This window comes from Parasteatoda tepidariorum, chromosome 9, assembly GCF_043381705.1.
Source record: "Parasteatoda tepidariorum isolate YZ-2023 chromosome 9, CAS_Ptep_4.0, whole genome shotgun sequence".
Classification (NCBI taxonomy): Eukaryota; Metazoa; Arthropoda; class Arachnida; order Araneae; family Theridiidae; genus Parasteatoda; species Parasteatoda tepidariorum.
This window is the reverse complement of record NC_092212.1, coordinates 59,048,196-59,063,780: the sequence shown is the minus strand read 5'-3', so window position 1 is coordinate 59,063,780 and position 15,585 is coordinate 59,048,196. Positions and strand designations below refer to the sequence as shown.

The 15,585-nt window shown below is 25.4% G+C and overlaps 1 protein-coding gene across 3 annotated transcripts in view; it reads left to right on the top strand.

Moving 5' to 3' along the window:
• Window positions 1-41: 41 nt before the first annotated feature.
• The window catches only part of LOC107451788 (putative glutamate--tRNA ligase, mitochondrial), a 22,883-nt gene continuing 7,339 nt past the window's right edge, over window positions 42-15,585 (top strand). Inside the window, exons 1-9 of one of the 3 annotated variants that reach the window (XM_016067998.3) lie at window positions 42-418; window positions 2,339-2,449; window positions 3,008-3,055; window positions 5,024-5,194; window positions 5,543-5,623; window positions 8,011-8,198; window positions 9,064-9,118; window positions 9,937-10,047; window positions 13,241-13,401. In XM_016067998.3, coding sequence (XP_015923484.2) covers window positions 227-418; window positions 2,339-2,449; window positions 3,008-3,055; window positions 5,024-5,194; window positions 5,543-5,623; window positions 8,011-8,198; window positions 9,064-9,118; window positions 9,937-10,047; window positions 13,241-13,401 — 1,118 coding nt within the window. In that variant the 5' untranslated portion in view covers window positions 42-226. Of the gene's footprint in view, window positions 419-1,357; window positions 1,891-2,338; window positions 2,450-3,007; window positions 3,056-5,023; window positions 5,195-5,542; window positions 5,624-8,010; window positions 8,199-9,063; window positions 9,119-9,936; window positions 10,048-13,240; window positions 13,402-15,585 lie in introns of those variants that run through there. The other 2 variants (XM_043044895.2, XM_016068009.3) reach the window with 2 other exon arrangements.

Sequence of the window (15,585 nt, the reverse complement as noted above, 5' to 3'; positions counted from 1 at the left end):
CCCACGAAAAACTCGCTGATCAAGTTCTCGTTCGTATTTCCAAATATGCATGTGTGATATAGTTTGCAGAAGTTAGACAAAGCGTAGTATTAAATCTTTAGAAATAACAATCAAAGAAATCTCAATAGATAAAAGGTTATAAGCGTGAAAAAGGTGTATCTATCGCAATTTAAAAACAAACGAGGAAATCGAAACTTTTATATTAAAATATCTGTTCTTATTTAATATGGTTTCAATTCGCTATTTATTATATGCTTACAGGCATTATAGTTCTCTCTCGTCTAATGTACGTGTTAGATTTGCACCTAGCCCTACTGGTTGCTTGCATTTGGGAGGACTTAGAACTGCTTTCTTCAATTATTTATTTGCTAAAAAAATGAAAGGAAAATTCATTTTGAGAATTGAGGATACTGATCAAGTACATTGTAGACTTATTTAAAATATGTAGTGATATGAATTTTTATATATTGCTTCCATTTCAGAGTGATTCAGTAATTTTTTTTTTTTTCATTGCCTGCCGCTTATCATTGACATTTACTATATTGCAAAATGCCATTTCTGTCTAAAAAAAATTTTTATAATAGTATGGCATAGCGATCATGACAAAAAGCATCTTAAAACTTTTTCAGAATACTTATATTTGTTACGAATCTTATCTATGAAAAAAAATAATAATAACTGGATTGACTTTCGCTGCAAACTGAAAAAGTACCAAAAAATTTTAAAACAAATCTTTGAATTTCCTTGCACTGAGTTAAACAAAAAGTACCAATATTTTTTCTGCCAAATTTCTTGAGAATATTTGTTTACATTTGGTAATTATAGAAGGAATGTGTGAAAAGCATGAAATTGTATTGTTAGCTATTTCAGATAACCATTGGGAAGTACTTTCTACAAGCTCTCAGCTCTGATAACTCCTTCCCTCTGCCTAAAATCTATCTTATCTATTATTAAATCTATCTCTCACCTGAAAAGATAATAATCAATTATTGCGTCAATACATTTATTATTGTTTGAATTTTAATGGTCTAAAAATCCTAACAAAAAAATATAGCTAATGGTATATACTTATTCTGAAATATATTTATTCCAGTATTTTTTTCCATTTTGACCAAAACTAAACTTATTGGTTTAACTGTCTGAAAAAAAAAAACACCTATCAGGTGTAAACTTGATTTTAGAATGGCATTATAAGCAGCGAATTCTGTAGTAATACGAGATTTTATATACTACTAAAGAAATATTTTTTTTTTTATCATTAAAAATGTGTTCCTGAGCAAATAATTAAGGTATATTTCAGTTATTTAAATTTTGGTATGATTCTGTGAAAGCTTATAATTGTATGCTTATTAGTATAGGCTATCTAACAACTAACTTTGTAGTAATATGAGATTTTATTTACTGCTAAGAAATTAATTATATTTTTTATCCCATTCAAAACTTGTTACTCTGAAAATAATTAAGATATTAAGTCGATTAAATTGTTTTGGTATTATTCTACAAATGTCTATAATTTTATTTTACTGAATGTAGAAAATATTTAAATTGGTTTCATTCTTAAATGATGACTCAGTATTTTCACTACAACGCGAGAATCTCGCTTATTTTTTTTTTCCTCTCATTAAAAAATTATTAAAGCGAGAAGATTGCGCACTCTATTAATCAATTTCAAAATGCGCGAATTTTGGAAAAAAAATCGTCTTCTGCCATTTTGAATAAAATCCGTTTCACTTTTCTTCCTTGATCTTTCATTATTTTCAACATCGATCCCTGTTATCTAGCTTCCCTGTTTACCAGTGTTGTTCAGAACCGGTGCGAACAGCAGAACACTATGCCCCCTCCCCCCTGAATGACGGAACACATTTTTCTGCAACCACATGTTCACCGAAGGTAAGATTTCTTCATGTAAGACGTTTAAATTTTTTTCAATGTTACAAATTTACTTAGTGATTCCGAATTGTTCAGCATCTGTTGCAAGGTCATTTAGCACTCAAAACCGAAATAAGACAAAATATCGTATACAGATGACTGATAAACATTTGAGCAACCTAATGGGAAAAGCTGATGAAAAAGTAGATATAGAACGTTTTCCATATCATGATGCAACAAAAATATTCAATGCTTTAAAAATTAGAAGATGTTAAAAATGTATTATAATTAAAGAAATATTGTTTTCCAAGTCTATTCGCGTTTTTTTAATTTTTAAAAATCTCACTTAACTTTTTGAGATCTCACCCTGTTTTTGAGAAAGGGTGAGAAATTCTCTCTCATTTTTTTTTCTGTAGTGAAAACACTGTGACTAGTAGTTAGTTAACTTCAACTAAAATTACTTTTTCAGAAAAGAATAAAACCAGGTTCAGTTGAAAATTTAAATGAAATGCTTAAATGGACTGGGCTTATTCCAGATGAGAGCCCCTCTAAAGGTGGATCATATGGACCATATGTACAGGTATGTGAATGTGTTTATATTAATTCTAATTACCATTATTATGGGTTCAAAAGCTTACAATAATCTGGGAAGAGTGTACTGACTTTAGCTATCATCATTTCATATTTTTTTATGAACTGTATCTATAAAGGATTTTTGAAGAAATAAACAAAAGATTAATTTGTAATCGTATTCATGTATTTTCTTCCATTAAGTTGCCATTTTAATAGCTGAATTGGTTACCTTTTTACATGCTAACTAAATGAGCATATATTCTTTTCCTTTTAGAAATATAAATTTTAAATGTTAATCCTAGTTTTATATTTTCAAAGGTTAATAATATAAAGGCCTGGTTTTATATTATTAAAAAAATAAATTAAAAAAAATCAGTTTATTAAAAAAAAATATATATTATAATAGCTATATTGTTATTTAATTTTAAAATCAACACATGAGATAAAAATCCTAAATGTCTGTATTTTTAAATATATTTTCTCTGTGAATTCAGTATGTTTAAAAATGTGATATAAGAAAGCTTTTTAATTTCAATACATTTATTATATTTTCCATTTTGTGTAGTCTGAAAGGTTGAGAATATACAAGGAAAAAATTGAAGACTTGTTGAAGGTGATATTTTTACTTTGTTTCTTTTCTATTTTGCACTGATTTTTATTTCATGTTTTCAATTGATTTTATAACAATAAATACTTATTTAAAAAAAATTATAAAGATTTTTTTTTCAATCAATTTGAAACTTCACAAACTAAAGTTTTTTTTAGTATTAATTACATAAGACTAACGGAATTGAAAAGGCAAGGAAAGTTCAAACAAAGCAAAAACAAATATAAATTCAAAAATAAAGCACCTAATTAGAATAAAATTATTATCTGAATATAATTTTTTGTGTTATAAAATTAATTTTAATTATATTTTTAAGCATATGCATAAATTATGTATAATTTGCTCTGCTTTTTTCCTTTTAATTATAAGATAAATTTATATTTTTCATTACATTCTCAATTATTTTTATAATTGCAAGGAATAAATAAATTAGTAATCTCACTGAAAAATTATACCTTGCTCTGTCTTACACATACACAAATTTTTTCCAGTGGACACTGGTAATTGTAACTTCTCTGGTGATTCCGATCAAAGTATGGAATTGATTTAAGCAAATTTTGCGAAAAAAAAAGCTTTAAAATAATAAGCCAAAATGGTAAAGCAGCTAAAACCAAATTTAGGTAAACAATTTTAATAAAAAGTTGGTAACCAAAAAGGAGCAAAAACAAAATTCTAAAGATATATATGTTAGCAAAAACAGTACTTCATCAGGGGACACACTGTCTGCACTGTAGCCAGTGGTTAAACCAAACACTGTCTGTGGCCTGAGGCCCCATAATAAATAAAAAATGCAATCAAAAATTCAAATATTGAAGTAAAAATGTTGACTTGTGTTTTTTCTGTGTATGATTGAATTTTCATCCCTCAAAACACTCTGTGAGAAATTGGTTACTGCCAACTCAAGTGGAATAAATAGAAGATCTTTTTCAAACAGCAGTTTTAAATATTAAAATAATTTGTTAAATAATTTATAATTGTAATCTAGTTTAAATAATGATATTAGTTTCTAAACTATTAATTATATAATTTTTAATGAAGTGAAAACGAAAATGAAACAATTGGCAGGAAAAATAATTTACATACATGAGTAAAGTAAAACCTAATTTTATAATCACATAAAAAAATACAATACAATCATAATCAATTTTTATTGGTGTTACTAAATTGACAAATCACATTCAAAACATATACACTACTACAAATTACTTATTAAATTTATGATTACTAATAGCATTCTAGTTTTTATTATCAAATACTGTAAAAAAAAATATGAATACTCAAACTAACTCTTAAATAATATTATATGAAGTTTGTAAAATACTACTTAAAAATAAAATAGATAATAGGTAAATCGTTTTTTTTTTTTTTTTTTTAAATTATGATAAACTTTTAACATTCTGAAATTGTAATAAATAGAACATTTTTTAATTCAAGCTGTTTTTATAACATTGATTGCTATGTAATTGTATCAATTATATTTAATTGCTTCCATTTTGTCCAGTTTCTTCTGGTTTTTTCCCCCGTCTCTTTCAGTGTCATGGAAGAAATAGGTTCTTCCAATCTCTTTCAGAGTCATGGAAGAAATAGGTTTCTTCCAGTCTCTTTCTGTGTCATGGAAGAAATAGGTTTCTTTCAGTCTCATGGAAGAAATAGGTTCTTCCAATCTCTTTCAGTATCATGGAAGAAATAGGTTTCTTCCAGTCTCTTTCAGTGTCATGAAAGAAATAGGTTTCTTACAGTCTCTTTCTGTGTCATGAAAGAAATGGGTTTTATCCTGACAAAATGCCAAACCTGATTGTAGCAACTCTCATACACTCATTAATAAAAGTTTTTGAATGTTTAATACTTTATTTTTAAATATTAAAAGGGCAGTGTTATAAAAATAATAAGAGGTCATTTTTTTAATCTAATGTTTTTTTGTATTGTTCTTATAATTAGGCTGACTTTATTCTTATTGAATTAATGTAATTTTAGTCAAATGCAGCATATAGATGTTTTTGTTCAGAAACAAGACTGAATATTATGAAAAAAGATGCATTACAAAGAAATGAAAGCCGAGGATATGATAATAAGTGTAGACACTTAAAAGAGTCTGAAATTCAAACACTGTTAAATGAAGGAATTCCATACACAATTCGATTCAAAGTAAGATTACGTCTTATATATCTTTACATTTAACAATTAGTTCATTATTTGTATTATATACTGTGTCTGTTAATTAGCAACAATTTTAATAATTTGTAGACATTTGCAAGTAATTTTATTTTAAATAAAACAAGTATTTTGCCTTTTTGCTATAATCTTATTGTGTTTTTTAAAACCGAAATTTTTTTTAAATAATAATAAAAAAATTTCCAATTTTTTAAAGAAATTTTTAATCATAGTATAATACAATTAATTATCGTTATATTATCCTAACCCTTTTATATTCTATTAATTCTTTTTCTTTTGGTTAGCTTATTATTTCATTATTTTATCTTTTATATTTTTCAGATTCCCGAGGAACCAGTATCTCATAATGACATTATATTTGGTACCCATACCCATAGTGTTTCTGAAAATGAAGGAGACTTTGTAAGTGATTCATAAATTTCTTTTCTTTTTTTTTACTTAGGAAATATAAGAGATTTTATGTATTTCTCAAAAATTGTATTACATTAAATGTATAAAAATTTCTTCGCATGCTGCTATGTTTAATAAAAAAAGCAAGATATTAAAAACTCTAAAAATGCAGGGTGTAAAGAGAGATTCCACATTGAAATGCCGAATTAAGAAAAAATCATCCAAATATTGAGAAATTTGATAAGTTCTCAATTAAAGAATATCTAAAGACAATAAAATAAAGAAATTGAGAGGGGGAATTTTAAGTGCGTTTTGAACATTGGCGTTTGGTAGGAGCAATTTTTACTTACAATTCTCCTACAATTTTTACAATTGCTTTAATTACATTCCAGTACAGACCTTTAGCCAGAATTTAGAATGGTATCCCATAAGAAGGCCAGAAAATTGTACATAATCAATTTTAATTATGTATTAATAATCAGCACTTTTAATTAAACTTAAAATGATCTTAAATTAACAAAATATTCTCCAGGAGTAGTTTGAAAAATACAGAATTTGTATCATCCAGCCATCGATGGGATTCGAAAGCAAGAAAAACTTGTAGATGAGACGAAGAAGAAAAAAATTACCATTATTCTTTAATTCATTCAGTAGCAACAAAAGTGTCTTGGAACTAATATAAATCACAAGAATCAGGAAAGAAGAACTAATAATAGCAGAAAACTATTTATTACAATTGTTGGGAACACATTGATAAACCCTATTGATCTTGAATTTCAGCTCTATCATTGTCGAAAAACACAAGAAAAAGTGTTACCCCCTCCTGAAAGCCATTGCTTTATCAGGAAGAATTTCTTTTTCATTGGTTGAAATTTTAACAAAAGAGAAAAATATTGGTAATAAATGAATGCATACCTAATGAATTTCTAAGTATAGAGATACCTCTGCCTGTATTTCTCTGTTATTAGCCACTTGCAAATTCAACATAAGTTCAACACTTCATCCCCCTTTTTTTATTTTTCAACGCATTATTTTTTCTTAATGAGTGACGTAATTGCAATTTGATGAAAGGCAGGCAACAGAATGAATCACAAAAATTCTAAAAATAGAGCATAGAACTCTTAAAATTACAATATTCCAAAAAGGGAACAATTAATTTTGAACTAATGTTTACCTTTAAATAAAATTTCAAGTTTAGTGCCTAACAGACAATTAAAGGTTTGCAAATATTGTAATTGTCTTATATAGATTATAAGACGCATATATATATGCAGCAATAAAGGAAACAAAAATAATACCCCCGAAGCCGACGTCTTCAGGGGTTACCGAACCCGGTAGCCATAAAACAAAACCTTTTCTATTGAGGGAGAAGCAAATGCTTAAAGTAACTCTCTCAGTACCCCAAAGGTTTTGTATAGAAGTCCAGGAAAAAACATGAAATACAAGGAACCAATTTAGAAAAGAAACTCAAACAAAATCATCAGAAAATAAAAACTTGGACTTCTATACAAAACCTTCTGGGTACTGAGAGAGTTACTTTAGGCATTTGCTTCTCCCTCAAGAGAAAAGGTTTTGTTTTATGGCTACCGGGGCCGGTATCCCCTGAAGACGTCGGCTTCGGTGGTCATATTTTTATTTCATTTGTTTCCTTTATTGCTGCATTTATTCTTTTTTTAAATTTTTACTGCTTTTTAGCGCGTTTTTTTCAACAAAGTTTTATCTATTTAAAATTTTTCAAAAAAATAAATATTTGTTTTCTTTAAGTAACGTATATATATAGAAATTATGTGAAAAATATAAAGATATTCTATAAAAATGGTTTATTGGTAAATTATATTACAAGCTGGGTAAAAATTAGCACAATATATCAAAATTCTTAAAAAATTAGATAATTATGAAAACGAAATCAAACTTAGAGAAAAAAATATTTCATAATGCAAGATTTATGTATGTAAAAAATATTATTTGGACTTTAATTGTTGGTTAAATTCAAAATCCATGTTCTATTATTAAAACATTGGCTCATAAAAATTTAGTTATTAAATATGTCCTAAAAAAGCTCTTTTCTGAAGATTTTGCAATTAGAGTATCACTAATATCTTCACAGTTAATGCAGCAAACTGCCCTAGTTATCAAAGTGAAGTTTTATATCAAATACTATAAAAATTGGTTATAATAAAAAAATATGACTCTTTTTGATTTATAGCATATATTTTTATCAACCTTTATAAAGGTTGCTATAATAAAGCAAGGATTCTATGCTTTTTATTTATTTAAGAAAAATTTGTTTACTGAACTTAGTAAATTATATTATTTACTAAGTATTTATTTTTTTAAATTTATAATGCTCTTAAATTTTACTATGTGCTGTATTGAGTTGAATTTTTATATTATTGCAGGTTATATTAAAAAGTGATGGTTTTCCTACTTACCATTTTGCATGCGTTGTTGATGACCATTTAATGTATGTAAGCCATGTTTTGCGTGGAACTGAATGGCTGATTTCTACTCCAAAACACATCATGCTTTATAATGCCTTTGGATGGACTCCACCAAAATATGCTCATCTTCCTTTGTTGACAAACAGGTATATTTATTTGACAAATGTTGTATTAGAATAGGGTTAATCTAATAAAAGATTTCTCACAAATTCTATAGGGGTTGGACCTTGATAATTTAATGTACACAGATCTCTGAAATTAATAGTATTTGAGATATTAAGCATTGTAAATGCATTAACGGGGAAGTTTATTCATGCATTGGGCTCAGAAATTAAGGTCTTCTATATTGGGTGCAAAGTTAGAAGTAATTTGAATGCCATAGATCTCTTAATTTTGAAGTTATAGATAGTCATAAATTAAACAAAATATAACTTGTAAGAAGAAGAAAAATGTTAAATTCCCTTACAAAATATTTTTTCATTTAAGTTAAATATAATGTATCTAAATATTAAATTTTTGTAATTTAATCTTATTTTCTCTCTTTCTTATTTTAAAAAGAGTCTGACCTCTTATTTGTTCTTGTGATCTTTTATTTCATATAGATGTTTTAACGTAAAACAAAAAGTTTCTTTTTTTCCATTAAAAAAAAAGTTATAGCTAATAGTCACCATAACTGTTTCAATTTATGTAATTATTCTATAGATACATTTCAGCTCTGACTGAAACTATGCTACTTACTGAGGACAGTTATTCTATTCCAATAACAGTCATCAAATTAGTAAAACAAATATTTAAAAAGAAAGTAACATTTTTTGCAAATTTTTCAAGAAATGTAATTTTGCATTGAAACTTATTATTCATCTTCCAATATTAATCTACCTTATGCTAATGTGCTTAATACATTTCTTTTTTGTATTATACGAAAACCTTTTTTCAGGTTGTGTCTTGTTTTCTCATTCCAATGTATTTTTTAATTTATTATTTCAATAAAAAGTTATAAATATTTTGCAGTGATCGAACTAAACTCTCTAAAAGGCAAGAAGCAATTGGAATAGATTATTTTAAGGTAAATGTAAAACTTTTTTGCTGGATTCTTAATTTTTATTTAATTATTTATTTTGTAATTTTTATCACTTTTGTTTAATATTTTTACGTCAATCAAATTAAGTATTTATGATTTGAGCTATATATTTGTACAATTTTTAAGCTGTATATATTACCTTGCTGATGAAACAGTCAAATATAAATCATATCAAATATCTGTTTTAAAAAAAAAAGAACAAAAACAAAAACATTGCCAATTGGTTGAGATTTGTATGAGCAATTTGGCCAGTGTAGCAAGTTCCAACTTTTGTACCATCACTCCCTACGCTACTTCCATCTTAACATTTTAAAACATTTTTTTATTCAAGATGCTGTGTTTTGTTAAAAATATTTTTTGTCTAAAAAATCTTGCTTAGCAAAAACTGAATGAGTAATGTATATATATATATATATATATACATATATAGCACAATAAAGACAAAAAGGATAAAAAGAAAAGAGAGAAAATTAAGGAAAATAATCTAATATTAATGAAAAGAGAAGAAGAAAATTATTAAAATCAAATATTTAAAAAAATAAACGAACAATGGAGAACTAATGAATAACCACTTACAATGAAGAACCTAAAAAATAATTATAGTCAAGTAAAATTATTTAGCAATTCTATTGCTAAGAATTATTTTATGCCTAATAAAAAATGACAAAATAGTTTGATAAAATAAAACTATGTCTTTTAAAATCAATCAATATTTTGAAATAAATCAAAATTTAGTTTAGTATTTTTCTAAGTTTTAACTGTGAACAAATTAGCTTTAGTTTAAAGTTTTAATTAACTTTTAGAATAAAGGATATTTTCCTGAAGCTTTATTGAATTTCCTTGCCATTGCTGGTGGCGGATTTGGTAAACAAGAAGGATGCATTGCTTATGATCTTGAAACACTATGTTCTAAAGTTAGTAAATTTTATTTTAATATTCAACGAAAATTCTTCACTTGAAATCTTTTTGAAAGTTACAATTCTAACTATTAAAAATGATCAATTTTAGTAATGATTTTTGTTTAATATATTTTAACATTTAGTTATAAAGCTCTTAATATGTGTTTTTCTTAATTCTGTATTTTTTCATGATATTAAACAGTTTTACAAAGATTAAAAATTATGGCTAAATATTTAATATTACACTTTTACAAAGGAGTTTTACAAATATTAAATTCTATTAATATGATTAATATTCTGTATATTAATCATATTTTAAACCATATAAAATGATAATAATTTGCTTATTGTGACAACAGTTTCATTTTTAAAAATTTATTTTTTGAAAAAAATAATAAACATGTATTTTCAGGGTGGCCACCCACCTGGAAAACCTGGAATTATCAGGGAATTTTTTTATACTGGACAAAACCTGGAAATATCAGGGAAATTTGGATAAAAACCTGGAAAAATCAGGGAATTTTAAAGAAAAGCTGGAAATTTTTCTTTGATAATTTTTTTAATTTCACTAATTTAAATTATTTACTAATTTTCTTAATTTAAATTATTTCATCCATTATACCCACTTTTTTTAAACGGAAATGTATCGCCAAACAGTTGAAATATCATCAACTTAGCGATACTTTGCTTGCATCAAAATTTGCTCCATTACAGCTCTGTTAAACTAGAATGCCACATAAAATTCTCCCACGGTTGCTAAACGAATGTAGAAACCTTTGACCGCTATGGGACTGTGCAATTTAGGAAAGATTCTGGTGGAGGTGGAAAAAGGGATTAGGATATTAGCTTCTGTTTTTAAATTCTGTCCTTGGGCTGAATCCATTTATGGCTCAAGTTTGTTCCGATGCTTTGGTGGTAATTTTTTTTTCTATTTTGACAAAATGTTTTTGTATTTTTAACTTTATAAAATTCTCCAAAAATTAGTTGGTTATAATTTGATAATAGATTTTATATTGCACTCTTTTTCTGAAATTTTTTCTACTCCCATTCAAGGAAATCTGTGAATTATTTTTTCTCAGCAAGCCAACCAATCACACATTTTTTTACCATCGCTGACAGCAATGTTTGTCGATAAATCGTTACAATTGTTGCATTAATGCTAATTTTTTCTATTTCATTTTAACCTTTTATAACATATTTTTAAAAAATGGTTTTTTTAAGAACCAACTATATATTAATATTTAATTTTACTCTTTTGTTGGTCAATATTTTGTACCAAAACATTTGAAAAATAAATAAAAAATCTTGCCAAATTGTCAAAATAACATTTTGAATAAAATATTTTATAATATAGACATTTTTCTTGTACACATCCTACACTTAATAAGAAAAAAGAAACGAAAACCTGGAAATTTTAAGATTTTTATCTGGAAAACCTGGAAAAATCAGGGAAATTTGAAATCTGATTTGAGTGGCCACCCTGATTTTACTTTTGACTATTTATTTTAAAATACTGGAATAGAACCATGAAATTTGAATTCTTCTACATTTTAAAACACTATTTTCAGATGTTTTGTATCATCGGGTTGTAAGGTTTGCATAAGTTTAATTTTATCACAGTGTAGAAAAGTGTAATATTCATATAAAAGAAGGTGGCAACAGTTTATATAAAAAAAATCGAACGCTTTGCTTTATAATATTTATTTATTAAAATGTTTTTTAAATATCTTCTCGCTTCTTAATTTTATTTCATTTAATATAAATTCCTTGTCTTTCAACCTTACCTTATATAGTAAAGAAGAAAACTAATTGTTTGTGAATGAAACTATAAAACCAAATTTGAATAAACATGCCACTGTTATCTGCAACTGATTTATGGAATCTGCATGCATTATATAAACTGATGGAAATTGTTGCATGGAAACTGATTTATTAATATATTTAAGAACTTTTTGCCAATGTGCAAATTTGTTAATGGCAATGATTTTGAATCCTTAAATGCAAAATTATATGCAACAAATTCTCGAAAATTTGTATAGTTTATTGTTCAAGAGTTAAAAGTATTATATGTGTAAAAATGTATTGTATTACTATTTTCTGACAATAATTAAAAATTTTTAAGCATTCATTTTTTTTTNTTTTTTTTTTTTTTTTTTTTTTTTTTTTTTTTTTTTTTTTTTTTTTTTAATATTTAACTTTATTCTTCAGTTAATATTCAAAAATCTGTTCACCTTTTAGAGGATGAAACGTTTAAGGGTTGCAGATTTTAGAAATCTTCAGTAATATAATTTTGGGTTATATAATGAGCATTTATGTATAGTGTAGTAATAGTAATGTAAAATTTATATTAAACATAATCCATTTTCAAAGTGATCTAGTTAGCTTTCCAGAATAAGGAATTGATTAATTTTTAATGAAAATAAATATTGATTTATGTGTGACAAAATTATTACATTATTAGTGTTTTCTGAGTGACTGCATAGAATTTATCATTTTATGTGAGTACAAATAAATGTTTTATTAGCAATAGAAATCTGAAAGTTAAAAATTCACTGGTTCATTTTATTCATTATTATTTGTGTACCTTAGCTTCACTACCAAGACTTCTATTTTTATTAAATGGAAGCCATTTATGTTACCTATTCAAGAAAAATATATTATTGTAATATGATTGGAATGGGAAGAAAGCTTGCCAAAGAACGTAAATGTGTGGTTTTGAACGAATATTTATTAAAATAAAGAAGAGTTAGAAAAGTGAAGTACAACTATATGGAGTAGTATAGTAAAATAAAGCATTTCTGCAACAGCCTATTTTCAGCCTAGAGGATCAGAGATTAAGGCTCCACAATTTTGTGATTGATGGCATGATTGTGTTAATGTGATCAGCATTGTGCATGGGGCAATAGTGCGAGTGAATTTTAAAATAATATACCTTTATACCTATTAGACAAAAAAAGATGTTCATTAAATGATCATATTAAAATTAAATTAATGTATAGTACTATTATGTTTCTTTGGATTATTAAGGTTTGTTTATAAAAACTTTTAGCTGTACATTTTGAAACTATAGGTTCAATTAAAGTTAATGTTTCTGACATATTTATAAAAAGTTACCATCAACTTTTGAAAGCAATTTTAAGTATATGTTTGAGGCTTAATTAAGTAGATATATACATATGTATAAATATATGCTTATTTCTCATTTCAGTTCAACTTGGACCAAGTGAATAAAAATTCCTGTATTGTAGATTTTAGAAAGTTAGATTTATTAAATAACAACTATATTACACGGAAGCTTTCAAACGATGAAGGTTTTGTTGAATTGGTTAGAGATTTCAGACGAATTTTGAAAACCAAATTTGGTCAAAGGTATGTATGTTCTTGTTCTTAAATATTTTAATTAAATACATTTTATTGGCATATAGATATTTATTATGTAGTATTATTTTACTTATGAACAATTTTATTTTTCAAAATCATACAGGCTTACAGTTAATATCTTGCTAGGGATTTTAAAATTTTCCGATTCTTAATTGGTCAATACTGCTGAACAAAACTAAAAGTAAGATATGTATATGCATATAATTTTTAAATATTTTTAGCTACCAATTTGCTCAAATTGGATATGGACGCGGTAAAAATATAAATTTAGTTACAAGGAAATTTTAATAAATTTATTAATAATTATAACATACAATTAACTCAATGATTTTATGTAGAATTTCATAACATAAGTTCGATACCCATTGTTTTTTATCAAATTTTGGAAGAGTTTATTTCTTTGTTTGGATACATAAACATTGCTACATATTCTTTTAATTCTATTCCTTTGATAAAAGATAGTATTTAAATGAGAAACGAATTCCATGCGATTAGTTTATTTATATTAAATTTAAAATCATTTCTTTCATTGTATAATAATAATTTCTTCTTTTTTTGATACCTAAATACAAAACATTAAAATTAATATAAACATCATGATTATGAAGCAAGAATAATTCCTTGTGGTAAATATTGTTCAACAAAATCGTATAATTTTAAAAATTAAAGATAACTAAATCATCAATAAATCTAAAAACAAATTTAATATTAAGAGTATAATTTTTCATAATAGTGTCAAAATAAGTTAGCTAAGAGAGTTGAAAAATTTGATCCCTGTGATATTTCATCAAGTTGAACAAAAATATGCTTTCCATTTTAAGATAATTATTAAGAAGACAAAAATTAATTAGAATTTGTCAATAATCAGAATCGCAATTCAGGATATTTTTATAATCATAGCAAAAACTCATAAAAACATCTTTTAGTTTAGAAAGGAGAATACCATTGGAAAGATCCTGGAAATCAAGTCACTATAGAATTAATTTTATTTTGTTTAATAAATTCTAAAATAGGTTGTTTATTGGTGATAATCTGAGAAAAACTTTTTTTAAATATTGTTAAAATAGAGAAAATGGTGCCAGGTTTAGTTAGGTAAGCATTAGACCCACAAGTGATTGTTCTGAATTAAATAGGAATTTTATGAAATTTTGCACTGATAATATTAAGAATGTAAATTGTATGTAATTTATTTTAATTTTTAAACTCTTTTATAGTGCTAGAATTTTTTAATGATATTATTATTCAAATTACTCGGCTTAAAATTTTTACTAATTTTTAACTCCTTATTTAAAAGTTTAACATAATTTTTTTACAGAAGATTGCATAATTATTGTTAGCTTTATCTATTATGGTAATTAGAATATTTTTTGTAGTTGCTTAATTGATTGATCAATTTTACAAAAATTTGTTGAATTGTAACTCTTATTTAAATTTTCCTTATTATTGAAAGCAAAGTTTTTAAAGTAGTAATAAACAGCTTATTTCCATTTTGTTAGCTTACCTAAAGGTAAAGAGAAGCTTTTTGATATCTTTAAACAAAAATTATTGAGATCATTAAGAAAGCATTTGAGAATTTTATTGATTGATATTTATTAATTGTCTAAATTTTGTGCCTTTTAGCATCAAATTTCTTAGTTCTAAGTTTTCTATAACATTCAAATTACCAATAATAATCTGCTTATGATGTTTTTTTACAAATTCAAAATATTTCTCTTCTTCACATTGATGTTCATAATCGAATATATTAATTTTCCCTAAATTTTTGCATATATCATTATAATTAAAAATAGTTCTACCAAAACTTTTAATATATTTATAGCTTTTAAGTTTGCTAAGATCTTTTAATGGAAATAAATTTGTAGTTTTTCAAAAATATTTTGAAATATTAACTTATTGAAAATGGGGTCTTGAAAGTTAATGTCAAAATATAAGTGATCTTTCTTTCCTCTATATTTTTAACTTATTTCCTAAGTTCTATATACTTTCAGTTTATGCGCTATAAGTAAAATTTATTATGTATTATTTTTCTTCATTAATCTCTTTTTTTTCCTTTTTGTCTTTATTATATATATATATACATACACACACACACACACACACACACATATATATATATATATATCTATATCTATATCTATATCTATATCTATATACCTCTCTCTCGGAAGTGAG